This window comes from Cebidichthys violaceus, unplaced genomic scaffold (genome assembly GCF_023349555.1).
Source record: "Cebidichthys violaceus isolate CVI_PGR_0920_01 unplaced genomic scaffold, fCebVio1.0.p SCAF_10, whole genome shotgun sequence".
NCBI lineage: Eukaryota > Metazoa > Chordata > Actinopteri > Perciformes > Stichaeidae > Cebidichthys > Cebidichthys violaceus.
This window is the reverse complement of record NW_027176263.1, coordinates 3,918,616-3,932,802: the sequence shown is the minus strand read 5'-3', so window position 1 is coordinate 3,932,802 and position 14,187 is coordinate 3,918,616. Positions and strand designations below refer to the sequence as shown.

The 14,187-nt window shown below is 40.0% G+C and overlaps 1 protein-coding gene across 1 annotated transcript in view; it reads left to right on the top strand.

The window, feature by feature from the left end:
* The window catches only part of LOC137880129 (protocadherin-15-like), a 200,535-nt gene that overhangs the window by 137,370 nt on the left and 48,978 nt on the right, over positions 1–14,187 (top strand). The window contains exons 21-24 of the mRNA XM_068721280.1: positions 2,454–2,759; positions 3,884–4,114; positions 6,857–6,973; positions 13,394–13,534. Of these exons, the coding sequence (XP_068577381.1) occupies positions 2,454–2,759; positions 3,884–4,114; positions 6,857–6,973; positions 13,394–13,534 (795 nt within the window). The remainder of the gene's footprint in view (positions 1–2,453; positions 2,760–3,883; positions 4,115–6,856; positions 6,974–13,393; positions 13,535–14,187) is intronic.

Genomic DNA, 14,187 nt, shown 5'->3' with positions numbered 1-14,187 from the left:
CAATGGGTTTAAGAGCTCTCCCACCAGCTCACAATCCAAAGTATGTACCAGTTACTCATCACTAAAGGCAGTGAGCGATGATTTAGTGCCAAATAATCAGAAAATACCCAAATCATTTTGTGAGAATTATTTGGGCAAACAAACAAAGGCTTTACGGTCTCCACCAAGGCCATGTACTACAACATGACCACCCATGTCTTCCAACATCTGCTGCAGGTGGTGTAGGACCTGGCCTGCCCTGCACAGACCTCTATAATACATACAGTATATTTTCCTTTGGAGGCTATGGAAATATGAAGATTTGTTTTTGGACTATAGTGCCTGTAAATTAATTGGATGACATCCCTTACAAGGCAAGGAGCAGTGTGAATGTTTGTTATGTAATCACTTTAGAGAAGTAGTGATCCGTGTGCACATATTGACACAATGTGCTTTGGTCTGTTTTGCAAAGGCTTAATGCTGAGGTTCAGTTTTTAGCCTTGGCTTTGAATCTTTGTCAGGCGTTCCATGTAAAACAAATTGGGGTTGGCTTTCAGCAACCATATGCATACCCTCCTCCCTCCTCAACTGTTCCTCTTTTTTCCCTCTTTGTGTTGCCTTGTCCTTACTTACACTGAGGTTGATAAAATATTGCCAAACAGACAGATGAAGTGTGGCTTCATCTCACTGTCTTTTTTTCCCTCCCCCTTCCCCTCTTTGTCTCTCTCCTCTGTCTCTATTTAATTATAACAAAGAATTACCACCACACAGGGGACAGTTGGATAATGAACACACAAACACACACATATATATAAACACGAGGCATAATGATTGCCTGTCATATCCACACAGAAATATTTTTTTTGTTAAGCAGATGATTTATTTTAGCCTTTCCTAAATAGGTTTTTAACATTTATTTTATCAAGTTTTTATTTTCCTTTTTTTTATTAAAAGTATAACATGTATACTACAAAAGGGTGATTGGGGAATGCAGAGTTTGCATAAAAAAAGGGCTTCTGGCCCTTTTGAAATCACAAACTATTACTAATGAGTCTGTGACTTGGACTCTAATCTCAAAATGAAGAACAGGAAATGGGAGCAAACGTATGGCAGTAGTTTCCGGTCGGTTGCAGAACTCTAGCTTACATGGCTTTGTGCTTGGAACCTCTGTAAATACGCAAGGCATTAAGATGAAGATAGACCTAATAGATCACGTAATGGATCGAATCAAACGCACACAGGCTGTTTGCATTTCAGTTTTAAAATGTGTTTTTCCACACAATGCTATTATTGATGTATGTAAATAGTTTCTTAGTGTTTCCTGCAGGTTGTCAGTTTATTTCAGCTGCATCAGGAGGTAAAACGGGGTTTATTGATGATGTTTTATCGACGTTTCATTCAGCAAGCCCACTATTTCTTCCAACATATCCAGTCTCTAAGTCCACTGTAAAATAATGACCAATGCAACATTAGCTGACTATTATCCTTCCATCTGATTACTCAGGCTATATTTCAGGCTGTGTCTTAGTTCAGTTTGTGTTGGCACAGACCAATAAATTACAGTCATTGTAGTTCACTTACTTGCTTTGGGAGCTTGGCAGAATTAAATGGTAATTGGTTGAAAAATCTATCAGCAAAAACTGCATAATGTCACCCATCAGATCCCCTAAACTGAAGTCAAACACACTTGACCCAGATAAACGTTTCTTTCTACAGGCCTACAATGAGTCAACAAAAATAAGTACCGTATTTTTCGGACTATAAGGCGCACCTGATTATAAGGCGCACTGTGAATTAACGTGTCTATGTTCACACATAAACCGCACCGGATTATAAGGCGCATTAAGCAAAACAACACAGTCCGGTAAATCAAACTTTATTCAACTCAGTTGTAACAACAAAAACCGGTACAGAAAAATACACTCCCTTATCAATTCATTCCTCTTCCACAAATCCATCGAATTCTTCATCTTCAGTGTCTGAGTGAAACAGCTGTGCGATTTCGGCATCAAGAATGCCCGAATCCCTCTCGTCATTTTCCGAGTCAGTCTTGTTGCTGTTATCGGTACTTGGCTGTTCAGTGATGATTCCAGCTTTCGTGAAAGCTCGGACGACAGTTGCGACCGATGGTTACTTGTTGTGCTTATTGATCGATTTTGACTTTTAGTTTAGACATTTCATTCCTGTTACGGGGCCGATCAGGTAGTGACACAGCGTACCGTAATGCTCCGAATATCCATTGAGCGGAGCGGCTTCGTTGCTTACCAAAGTCGTACTTACATATTTCGACAGATTTTTGAGCGCATTGTACCACATAAAATCGATCAATAAGCACAACAAGTAACCATACACAAGGAACGCTGGATTATAAGGCGCACTGTCAATTTTTGAGAAAATTTAAGGATTTTAAGTGCGCATTATAGTCCGAAAAATACGGTATATTTATATCATTAAATCTTTTTCTTTCTCCCCAGGCCACAGATCCAGATGCAGGGCTTAATGGACAGGTGCGCTACCGGATCGTGAATCAACCAGACTTGTTTATAATCAGTGCTAATGGTAGCATCTACACAAGAGTGCCTCTTGACCGGGAGCTTAGGAACCAATATGACCTGGTGGTAGAGGCCTCAGATGGGGCAGTGGATCCACGGCGGACCACCTTGACCCTGTCAGTCCAGATCACGGATATCGATGACAACAGCCCAGTCTTCTCCCAGCAAACTTATGTGGTTAACGTACCTGAGAACAGCCCAGTGGGAACTCTGGTCCTAAAGCTAAGCGTACGTACTCATGTGCATGTGTTTATTGCCAACGTTTTTTTTCTCTCTCCCTTAAATGTCGTCTGTCTCTCCCTTTATATAATGTAGCATGAGTGCTTTAAACAACAGATGTAGTAACTGGCTTTTAGCATCTTTTAACTTCAAGTGTTTAAACGTCAAATGTTTCCAGGCGGAAACATTAACAGTGACAGAAACATACAGTACACCGGCTTACATACACAGAGAGAAACTATTTATTTCTCCTGCCATGACAGCTCTTTGGGCATTTTTAGACTGAAACAGAATAAGAGTTAAAGCTAGATTTTTCAAGTCATAACCAGCCTTTGCCATCTGTCCTTGAATATAAGAAATGAATATAATACTACACACATTTTGAAACAAACGTATCAACTTGCTCACGTGTTTGCACTGAAGTGAAGTGTAAGGAAACCATGTGCATGCAGAGCAAACACAGAGCGGAGTTGCGAGTAATTGCTGGCATATTGTGAGTGACATTTCCCAGAGAGGAATAAAGCAAGAGGAGAGGGTAAGAAGCAGGGGGTGAGGGTTGAGGGGCGAGGGGTGTGAATGATAGTGGCACTGTGACACCATTAATCCCCGAGACAACGTCACCTCAACTCTAAATGGACGGGGTGGCTGGCAAGATGCCTAAAGAGCAAAAGTGAGATGGATATAAAAAGAAAGTGGATGAGTTTGGTAGCTTGAAACCTAATGCTTATACCTGATAAATAAAATAAATAAAGTTTGTGCGTGTTCCAGCATCCATATACTGCATCTTATCATTTTCTATTACAGTAGCCTTTGCAATTGATATCTACTTTGAGAGTTGGGATTTTCTGAAATGTGGACCAACTTAAGCTCCCCTTACTGATTTAATTTAATCAGAACCTATTAATGATTGATGTAAGTAACCACTGCAGCATAAAAACGCAGAATTAAAATAGACACATTAATATTAATTTCCATATATATATATATATATATATATATATATATATATATGTATATGTATGTCCAAATTTAGAAAATATATGTCCTCTCCCTCTTTCCATCACCCCACTTTTTCTCCACAAATGTACTGTAACTGGTTTTCTCACTCATCCTTCTCCTCTTCCTTCTCACAGGCGGTTGACTCAGACCTCTTTTCCAATGTCACGTATCGGATCAAGACCGAGTCGGCCAGGCAGCTGTTTTCTCTGAACCCTGTCACTGGGGAGTTAGCTGTGCTGCAGACCCTGGACTTCGAGGACCTGGCTGGTATGGGCATGGGGGCCTCTTTCACTTTCCAGGTGGAAGCTGTCGACCAAGGAGGGGTCATGCCCCCAGGGCAGGCCACCGTCACAGTCCGCATCACGGTAAGAGCCCCCGGATGGTCAGTCCACCACAACCTCTCAATGATCTATTCTCCTTCCATCCATCCTCATTGTCCCTGAGGCGCAGCAGCACTGGCAGTGAATATGTGGTGACTCATTAGCAGAGTTTTCCAGTAATAGTAGCTTGTCTAAGCCATAGTCCGAAAGGGGATTTGAGACATATTGTACAGAGCTGCACCTGTGCTCCTTTTGTAATATGAAATTCAGTTTTACTCCATTCAGTGCGAAAGCTGAATGCATTTCCTTTGTAAAACATATTTTGGCCTCCCAGCCTGCTTGTCCTGGTAACATTACCAGGACAAAGAGAATTTGATGGATAGGTGTTTCAGCCTCGCACACAGTGCTATTCCGTTCTGAATGACTCATTAGCTTTGTGACAGCAATTATGTCAGCTTTTTCAGGAGCTTGTATTCCCTTTACAACCTTTCAAGAGATTAACGGCTGAATCCCAACGAAAGGATTAGACGCCTTATGTTGTGCTACTATTCATGTGTGTACGCGTGCACATTTGTGTGTGTTAATGGGTGTGTGTTTTTGCTCTGTGGGTAATTCTGTGCTTCAAAATGTGTGCATTCACATTCATCTCTGTGTGTGAATTCAGTCCACCCCTGGTGATCCTCTCAAAGTCTGCAGAATTACGCTTTCTATATTACACTGAATGGGAAGCATCTAAGCTTATTTAGGCAGGCTCACTACATGAACTGCCAACCTGTAGAGTGAGTTTGTCCTCTGATAAGGACAAGCTTTGTTGCAGTGTTTGTGCTGTCACCCAGGCTCTGTGTTTGATAGGATAAGGCATTGCAGCCACTGATATCAAATCCATGTCTGCTATTTGAAATGGTAGACATGAATCCAAATGAGCCTAATGGATTCACACAGGCTTCTCGGGGACTACAGTTGGAGCTGATTCAACTGATTCCATTTCCTTCCTCATATAACACCTCCAGAGGGTTATTTGAAGTCGTTTGTGTTTGATTTCCCCTTATTGTTTTGTTGTTGTCTCTTTGGTTGGATGCCTTGCAGTTATGGATTGAGTGTCCTTCTTGCTTGTCTCTTTCTTCCGAATGATTCTCCCAAACTTTTTCTTCTATTCTTGTACTTTAGAAATGGAAAAAAGACACCTTGTGCTTGTAGGTGTGTGTGTGTGTGTGTGTGTGTGTGTGTGTGTGTGTGTGTGTGTGTGTGTGTGTGTGTGTGTGTGTGTGTGTGTGTGTGTGTGTGTGTGTGTGCGCATGGATGAAAGATACGGCATGGAGCACATGTATGTCTCAAGCAAACACGAGTGTGTCTTCGCTTGCATCCTGTGAACACTTGCAGCACAATGATCAAGCTTTGTTGTTCAAAGTAAGAGCTGGATCATAGATTTTCTGCTAGGAAACTCTAAACCTGTGTATAGATCAAAGTGAGGCTGTCCTCCACCACTGACTTTATATTTTGAGGCCCATGGCTCATTCAAAACAGTGCACGGTAAAGAGAAAAGTCAAGAGAAAGGAAGATCATGCTCCAGCAGTTTTACCACACAACTAATCTATTCCTGGCAGATATGACAATGGCTTACTTCCTTCTCACAAAGCAAAGCAAGATTCCATTTGCTTTGCGGGCCGATAAAATGGTAGACTTCTGCTGTGCATTATTTACATGGAAAAGGTGATTGAAAGTGGTGGTAACGGAGACTTTCAGTGCCCTTCTGGTTATGTTAAAATATGAAAGGGTCTTCCTCGGGCCAATGTTTGATTTGTCCATTCTGGGCTGCTGTTGAGAAATGTTGGTGCAACGCTGCAGACTCCGTGAAGAGGACCAGCTCTCTATGTAGATATGAAGGGTTCATTCTAAGGTAACAGAAATGCAAAGATTATTAGTTTCAGCTGAGTATACACCAATGAAAACATAGTTATGAATACTATATTCCATTTCTGCTAATAGATCCCCCGAAATCCTACACACTGTTCTTTAAACACAATAAACAGCTTTTATTTCTCGTCAGGTATTGTAAAGTGGAATGTGTATATCAGTAAAAAATAAACCAAACCCCATATAAAAAAAACATTATTATAAATAATTTAATTTCACAGCAGCAGCAGTATTTTGTCAAAATATAATAAAATATTGTGATTATTTACCCATACATTAATTAACACAGTCCTTGTTAAAAATTGGTTGGATTTGCATCTATGTTTTAGTTTTAATCAGCCAGCTACAATATATTGTGTGATTTTATTTTTTAATTTTAAATTTACAAGATGGATGGATATTGTTCATCTGTATTGGTGTGATTACAGTAAACAGTACATCGTATGATCACATTCAGCTCAGACGCACAGTTCTTAAAGTACATGGACAAAGCCTGGGGCATGGTGAATTACTGCAGTGGGATTTTTTGCCTGAATCCACAATAACTTGCTTGAAGTGTTAGCTGAAATCAAACAAAGCAGCAGCTGCAAAATCTGCACTGCTACAATATTACTCTCGCCGCATGCAGACAGCATCAGCAAAAGTAGTAGAAGAATACATTGATGAATGTGTTTGACTCTTTAAGTGCCAAATCTGATCTGTCAGCGAAGGAATATGTGTCCTGCACGTTCTCTATAACCGGTAATCTGCAGTGTAGCTGAACATTGTGTTCTTTGCTGACTCAATAATGTCATATAACTGCAATGTAACCAAGGTTACAAATATCACCAACACTGATACAGCTACTTTTATGGAATCTCTTTTTGTTTTTAGGACATGAATGACTTCTCCCCCATCTTCACCCAAGATCTGTATAAGGGCTTGGTGGCGCCCAATGCAGAGAAAGGAACTGTCATCACAACTGTTTTTGCTGAGGACCAAGACCCACCAGTGAGTATAATAAAACGCACGTCACACTTTAACTTTATATTTACAACATGCAATGTAGACAACATTGGTGGTTAAGTTTCAAAGCACACAGAGCATGTTGACTCCATCTGTTTCTTTAACAAAGGTAGCAGTACAGCACATGTTGTGCTCTCAGAACATCAGGTCATTTCAGCCATAGCATTTAAAACAATGTGTTTTAAAGATGTTTTCATTGCTCTCATTAGTGCGAATGCTGTGTGTGTGTGTATATTGTAAGGGGTCTTCGCTTGTATGAGTCTTCTATCAGTTGCCTCAGACAGCTTCATGTTTCCTCAGACTCCTTCACACCACTATATCTGAGCAGGTTCTCATGGGACTGGAGATATGAAGATATTTTTTTTTTCTTTTTTATGGAATATGCAAACCAAGGAACACAATGCAGAAGAGCAATCGTGCCACAATGTTGAGACTAGAAAATATGTGACTAAGAGGAGCCAACACAGGAGCAATGGAGAACATTTTTCGGGGTTGAGAATCACATGGCTTTTTTTTTGTTTATGTCAATAGGGTTGACATGGTTGTAGATTTCTTTCTATTCGTGGACACTTCAACAAACCAGCGTTTTTCTCTCATAACACAATGTGTCTTTTGTTCATTATTTTCAGATGTCCTCTGTGAAAAACAAAAGGAATAGAAATAGCCTCCTGCTCTGAATGTGTTTCTCAATGAAGTCTTGTACTGTATGGTTAGACTCGATGCTTGTTATTAGTGGCCCTCCTGCTAAGGGGATCTCACCAGGGTCTGGGTGAGTTTATGTACTCTTTTAAACGCTGAGGGATATGGATGCCTGTCAGTCCCAGCTGTGGGTGGTAAAACATTCCCACAATGCCACAACGACCATGTTCATCTTATTTCTCCTCTCAGAGGGAGACTCTCCCCCCTTCTACTTTACCTGGCTACCTCTTCTCCACGTCGCTGTCTATGCAGCTAGGAAATCATTATTTTTAATGTCAACTTTTCCTCTAGGATTTTATTCCCTGAACCATTCTTATAGAGAAATCTTTTGACAGTGCTAAGACCCGAATATTAGGTAGGAAAAGTAAGAATTAAAGAAAATAATCATTGTCCAGCTTACTTTTTTTTTGAAGTCCATAATACTGGTTGGCAGTCTTAAAAGCATCCAAGGCACTATGATTTTAAGTCAAAAATCCTTATTTGACTTATTTGACATATGTTGCATGGCATGTTAATATTGCCTGCTTAAAGACACCACTTACAAGACATGACAATGACAATAACAAAATAAGTGTAAACATGTACTTAAACAAGCACAATTGTGCTGGCCAAAAAACGAGATATTGAATCACAAATTAAGAAATTCAGTATCACCTAATAAAGGCTGGGGTCACTGACAAAAATGTACCAGTTTTTAGTGATGTAATGATGTTTTTTTATATCATAGGCCATGTTGCTCTACGGTGTGGTGAAGTGGATTCTGAGAGGTGTTGCTAACGGGGTCTGTTGTTCAGATGATGATTCCTGTCTTAAGGATTTGGCTCCGGTGAAAGCTTGATCAAAGCCCTTTTTGTTGTAAGCCCTATGTTCAAATTGGTGATACATGTCTTTGGCTTGGTGTTCAAAAAATCATTCTCAGTATATCCCAAATCCCTCTCAGCCTTTGAAACTGGCCATATGCTATATTTGATATGAGGCGTTTTGTGTGGAAACTATCCACCTTCAAGATGGTAACGATCAACAATTATTCTCAGGTCCAGAAAATACATTCAAAACTGAATTTGATGTTGGGGTTAGTGGTGTTAAGGTATATAAGGTAAAAGAATAACAAAAAAGATCACCAATATATATCCTGTTCCACTTGATGTTGTCTTTGAAAAGATTGGTCTGGCTGTATATGTGCCTTTCTTTCCAAAGGTCCCAATAGATTGAGTACACACGGCTGTGCCCCTCACCTCTCTGTAAAGTCTAGTTTATGAACTTCACAATAAAGTCTGTGGGAGGAGTTCACATTTGGTCTCTGTTGTAAATAGTGATAAAGCATCTAGGCTGTCAAATAGTCTTTGTTTGTGTACAGAGACTCCACACTATAGTGACTTAGTATGCATTGTCAATGTGCTGTAACTCCACAAACGGTTTAACACGTGTGATGTCCTGGAGATATGCTTCCAGAGAGCTGGTGACTGGTTTGATGAGAGAGTGAATGTATTTAGATGCTGGATCAGTGATCGTATCAATGATATTATGATGGGCCTGCCTAGGAGTGCGTTCAGATGTTGTTAATATTGGAAGGCAAACTAGGGTTTGGTGGCAGAAGGAAGTCACTGTGTTCCATTTGTTTTCAAAAGCAGTGTCTACCGTGGCTTTAAGTTTGTATTATATTATTTCAGTGGGATTGGAGGTTAAAGGGACATAATGTTGTGGGTCCCTGAGTTGTCTGAGAGCCTCATCCCTTATCTACTGGTTGTTAATTGGGAAGACATTTGATTTGGGTCTGAAAGGATTATATGACACATTCATGTAGTTAACAGATAGTGTGGCTACTGCATTAGCAAGCCTGCTGTTATACCATGCCTCCAAATTTAGATCACATTATAACCTGTATAAAGATGTTTGTGTTATTGTAGCAAAGAAAAGATCTTTTGACAGGACTCGTACACAGTCATTAGAAGAGAGTGTTGTGGAAATATTGATTACCTTCTCCTGGTTTGGGTCCATAGGTGGTAGTCCTAAAGGGCTGCCTTCCTCCTCAGTCTGCCCTGTTGTTTTTTCCTTTATTTTGGCCCGTGTCTGTTGTATTGTCTAAAAAAGACAAACCTGAGGTGGATGGAAGTGCCTCCTCATCCTCGCAAGTAGTGGAGGCGTACTGATACTGATACAGAGTGAGCTTGACTGTTTCTATAACATGACGAAATAGATGTGTGTGACCAGGAATATATTGTCTTCTTGTAATCATGCATGTCTTGTATAATTAGTTTTTAATATTTAGTCTTTGCCAGAGATTTATTAAGTTTGTCAATGCCTTCGCAGCGTTTTACTTTCCGTGATGACGTAGTTCCGCCCATAGTCTTTTTAGGTTCCTCGATTAAACACATCTAATCCAGTGAACATTTGTTAAGGATTGTCTCCCATTTGTTTTTAAAGTCTGGATTGTCCCTACCAAAGAAGGGAAACTGATTCTTACACCTCTGGGCATAATTTCCTCTCTCCAGTAGTCAAAACGTGTGATAGCATGTAATTCCAATTTCTTGTCCTTTTCCAGGAGTTCTCTTAGATCTAGGTAAGAGGCCTGTGCCTCAGTGGTTTATAATGAATCCATGTTGAACAAAGACTCTTTGACAATGATATCATTGCCTTTTTCGTTGGTGAAGAAAATTGTATTACTTAATGTCTGTGACATCCTGACTATAAAAAGGCCTACCATATGTTCTGGAGCAGCAGAACGGAGCAACTCGCCACACTAAGCCCCAATTCACTGATTATGAAGAAAGAAGGGAGTGCTGTACTGGGTCAAGAGACTTGGTGTTGGTGATGTTGAAGTAAAAATTGGTTTCTCTTCAAGGAAAAGGCAAGTAGTCGAGTAAGAATGAAAACCAATGACTGTCCAGCTCACTATAAATGAAGTCCATGGTATTGGTGGGTAATCTGAAAGCATCCGAAGATCTCTGATTGTATGTTTTTATTGACAAAGGGATAACACATTTTGATTCAAGTCTTCATCAGGCTATAAAGTGCAATGAGGACAGTTATTTCAATGGAAACTCATCACAAGATCATGTGACAAGAGGAAATCATCGTCACGTTATCATGAGCACAGTGGCAGTGAGGGGTCACGGGGTGACCGTGGATAAGTGGAGAGCAGGGCCGTCTTTCAATCAGTGGGTCGGCGGTCCAATCCCCGGCTCCACTAGTTTGTCAATGTGTCCTTGAGCAAGACACTTAACCCCAAATATTGCTCCCGTAGCTGCGTCTACGGTATATAGATAGATAATGAATTGTAAGTCACTTTGGATATAAGCGTCTGCTAAATGACTGTAATGTAATATAATGTAATGAGTGAGAAATAGGAATGACTCTGTAAAATGGCTTGACGGACAGAGGGATTAGATTTTCTAACAGGAGCTGACTAACCCAGTCTCTTATTGACCTGGATTTGGGAGCTCAAAGCATTTTATTGACAGGATGCCTGTCATCGACACCTCATGGTTGAACAAGGCTTAGTTGAGTGCTTGCTAAGTACACACACGTGCATTCTCTCTATTACACAGGCTCATAAAAACCAGCACACACACAAGAAAGAGAGGAAGTGACTCACTCTGGCTTTTAGTCTTGATGATACAAACATGAGCCGTGCATATTTTGTTTGAAGTTAATAATGATGTAGCGACCATTCCTTCTCCTATTTTGGAAAGAGGGCACAATATCTATCCCCCTGCGCCTTGGGAGTTATTCTAATGGTTTTTAAAAAGTGTATTTTGGGCAGTGCCACTCAAACCAATAACCTCCATGTTAATAACACTCTGAATAAGAGAGGAGATCACCATGAAGACAAATGTTCCAGGAAGAAGCTTGATTCTTCAGCACACGATTTGTAGAGTTTATTGTTTGTGACTGAAATTAAAAGCTGTTGTTTTCTCTGACATTATGCATCACAGCAAGGAACGTTCACTGTTATAGAGATTAACATTTCTTCACTATTCTAGTACATTACATCTCTCCTTGTTTTATATAGCGCATTATCCCTGTTTATTGGTCACTTGTCATTAACTGTTTCACGACCCAACCATATTAAGTTGTATGAATGTGTTGACTTTGTGTTTTACACTCTCAGCTTGCCCAAACTTGTTTTTACGTTGTTTTTCTCTGACGCATCATTCGGTGCTTCTTCATGGTTCTGAGCTTGTTCTTTAATTCATGAACCAGCTATTCTATACTAAAGAGAATTTGGTTCTTAAAAAAAAAAAAAAATGCAAACAAAACAAATGAAAAATGCTCTATGTTGCAACAAGGAAGAATCATTTTGATGCCAAAGTACTAAGAACAGTATATCTAGATTTTTTTGTTGCTCATCTGCAATGTTAATAAAGCAGTGAGGTCACTCAGCGGTGGACATAAAACATTCATAGTCTGTGAGTCAAATGCCAGACAAGAAAGGTGTTGTGAAGCTGGAAAGGTTTGTCAACAGAGACAGACTGAGATGTCACTGTAACAACAAGATACAGTTTTGAATGGTGTCGTATTATGAGTGAGGGAAATTGTCTCATTTTTGATTATTTACTGGTTTGCTTTTGGTCCTGATATTCTAAAGCTCACTAACTACACAAATGGGAGGAACAATAACTGGAGGTTTGCTGCTGCTGCTACTAAGTTGACTATAATATATGTTAATTCCTTGAGCACAAGTACTTTTAACTTTATCTGCTGCCATCACTGTAAAAGTCTTGCTACTGAAGTCTCTGTATTTGACTCTTCTGCGGTAGGTTTTTTTTTTTTTATTATTGGCCCTGTCCTGACATCTTTTCCATGAAATGTTGGAAAACAAGTTGAAGAGCTTTTAGAGACGAGGCCCTTTTTCTGAGAATCCCCTCAGTGAATTCACTCAGATAGTTTTGTAACCTTTTAGAGACGCATTTGTGTGAGTAAGCCTCCCAAGAGATCCATTGCTACTGCAGGATTTACCTCTCTCTCTAGCCCCAGGTTCTTACCCCGTCCCAGGGGAGACAAATCAGTTTAGGCAAGGGAGCAGAGTCTCAAAAAGAAGGGGTCCAAAGAGATGAACCGGTATAACATAAATTATAGATGTGATTACTAATCAGGAACTGTGATTAATCTTAATCAAAGGGTCATATTAAAGTCCAGGCTCTCGCTAATGAATGTAAGTGTGTTACTCTGGAGACAAGAGGGGTGGGTTTAATGGAGAAGGTTTTTATTCCAAATGAAAGGGAAGAGGTCTGAATCAATGAATAACAGTGAGAATACATTAGACTGTCTGATGTGGAAAGAAACGAGTAAGACATTAGGGTCATTTTTCAGGTTACATAGAGAGAAGAGCAACCTTTTCTTACATTAACCACTTCAGCTCTTTATTTTTAAGTTTTTCTAATTGTCAGATACATATCTATAAATATCTCTCTCTCTCTCTCTCTCTCTCTCTCTCTCTCTCTTTCTCCCCCTCTCTCTCTCTCTCTCTCTCTCTCTCTCTCTCTCTGTATTCATACATACATGGAATTTGTGTGATGAGATTATTCAAGAGAGTATTTCTAAGCAAACAATATTGCTACTCCCTTATGGCTTTAATACATTTTACAGAACCTAATTACTTTGACACACTGTCTTCCATCCTCACAGCTTCATTTGAAAATGTGATAGGTGGGTACCAGATAAGTGGATTGATGTGGTTCATGTTCTTCTTTCTCCTTCCTCCAGGGTACTCCGGCAAGTTTTGTCCGCTACAGCGTGGACCTGGTCAGGTCACCGTACAGCGGGAGCATCTTTGATGTGGAAGAGGTAACTGGAAGAGTCATCACTAAAGTCAACCTCAATGAAGAGCCCAGTGTCACCTTCAAGGTGAGTGGCGGTGATTATCTGCTTCCCCTTGTAATGTCGGTGTGTTGCTGCCAAGATGTAAATGTTCTTCAGTTATTCAGTCAGAGAAACTTAGTCCAGAAATTGTCCATAGTGAATGGTGATACAGATAGATTTGGCAGAAAGGGAGCTGCTCTTTGAGAGAGCTCTCAGGGAATCCAACAATATCAATCAACGATTAAATCACCAATAGCAACAATATAGCACATAAGGAGGAGATTGAGGTGGTGGTGGAAAGAGCTGTGGCAGTAAACAGCGTATCAGCAGAGTGATAGTGAGAGGTGTCAGGTTATAATGTCTACACCTGCATACTTACTATTGGACATTAGTGGTCAGCTGATAGCCACACAGCTAGTGAAAGAGCCAGTGATTGTGAAGCATGAATGAAACAGCTGATGGCAGTCATCTATTACACTCAAGTCATCATCTTCCTAATTTGGATTTGTATAAAAGGGAAAATGTTAAACTGTCGTTAGTATGTATAAAATAGCTGTATGAGCTTTCAACATTTGACTTGAGCTGATAATGATGATGGGGATCTTATAGGGGCACTAGTAAGTATAATTGATGATTACTCATCATTAAAATCTCATCCTATATCACAAATACAAGAAGTTATTTACAGCATGGATGCT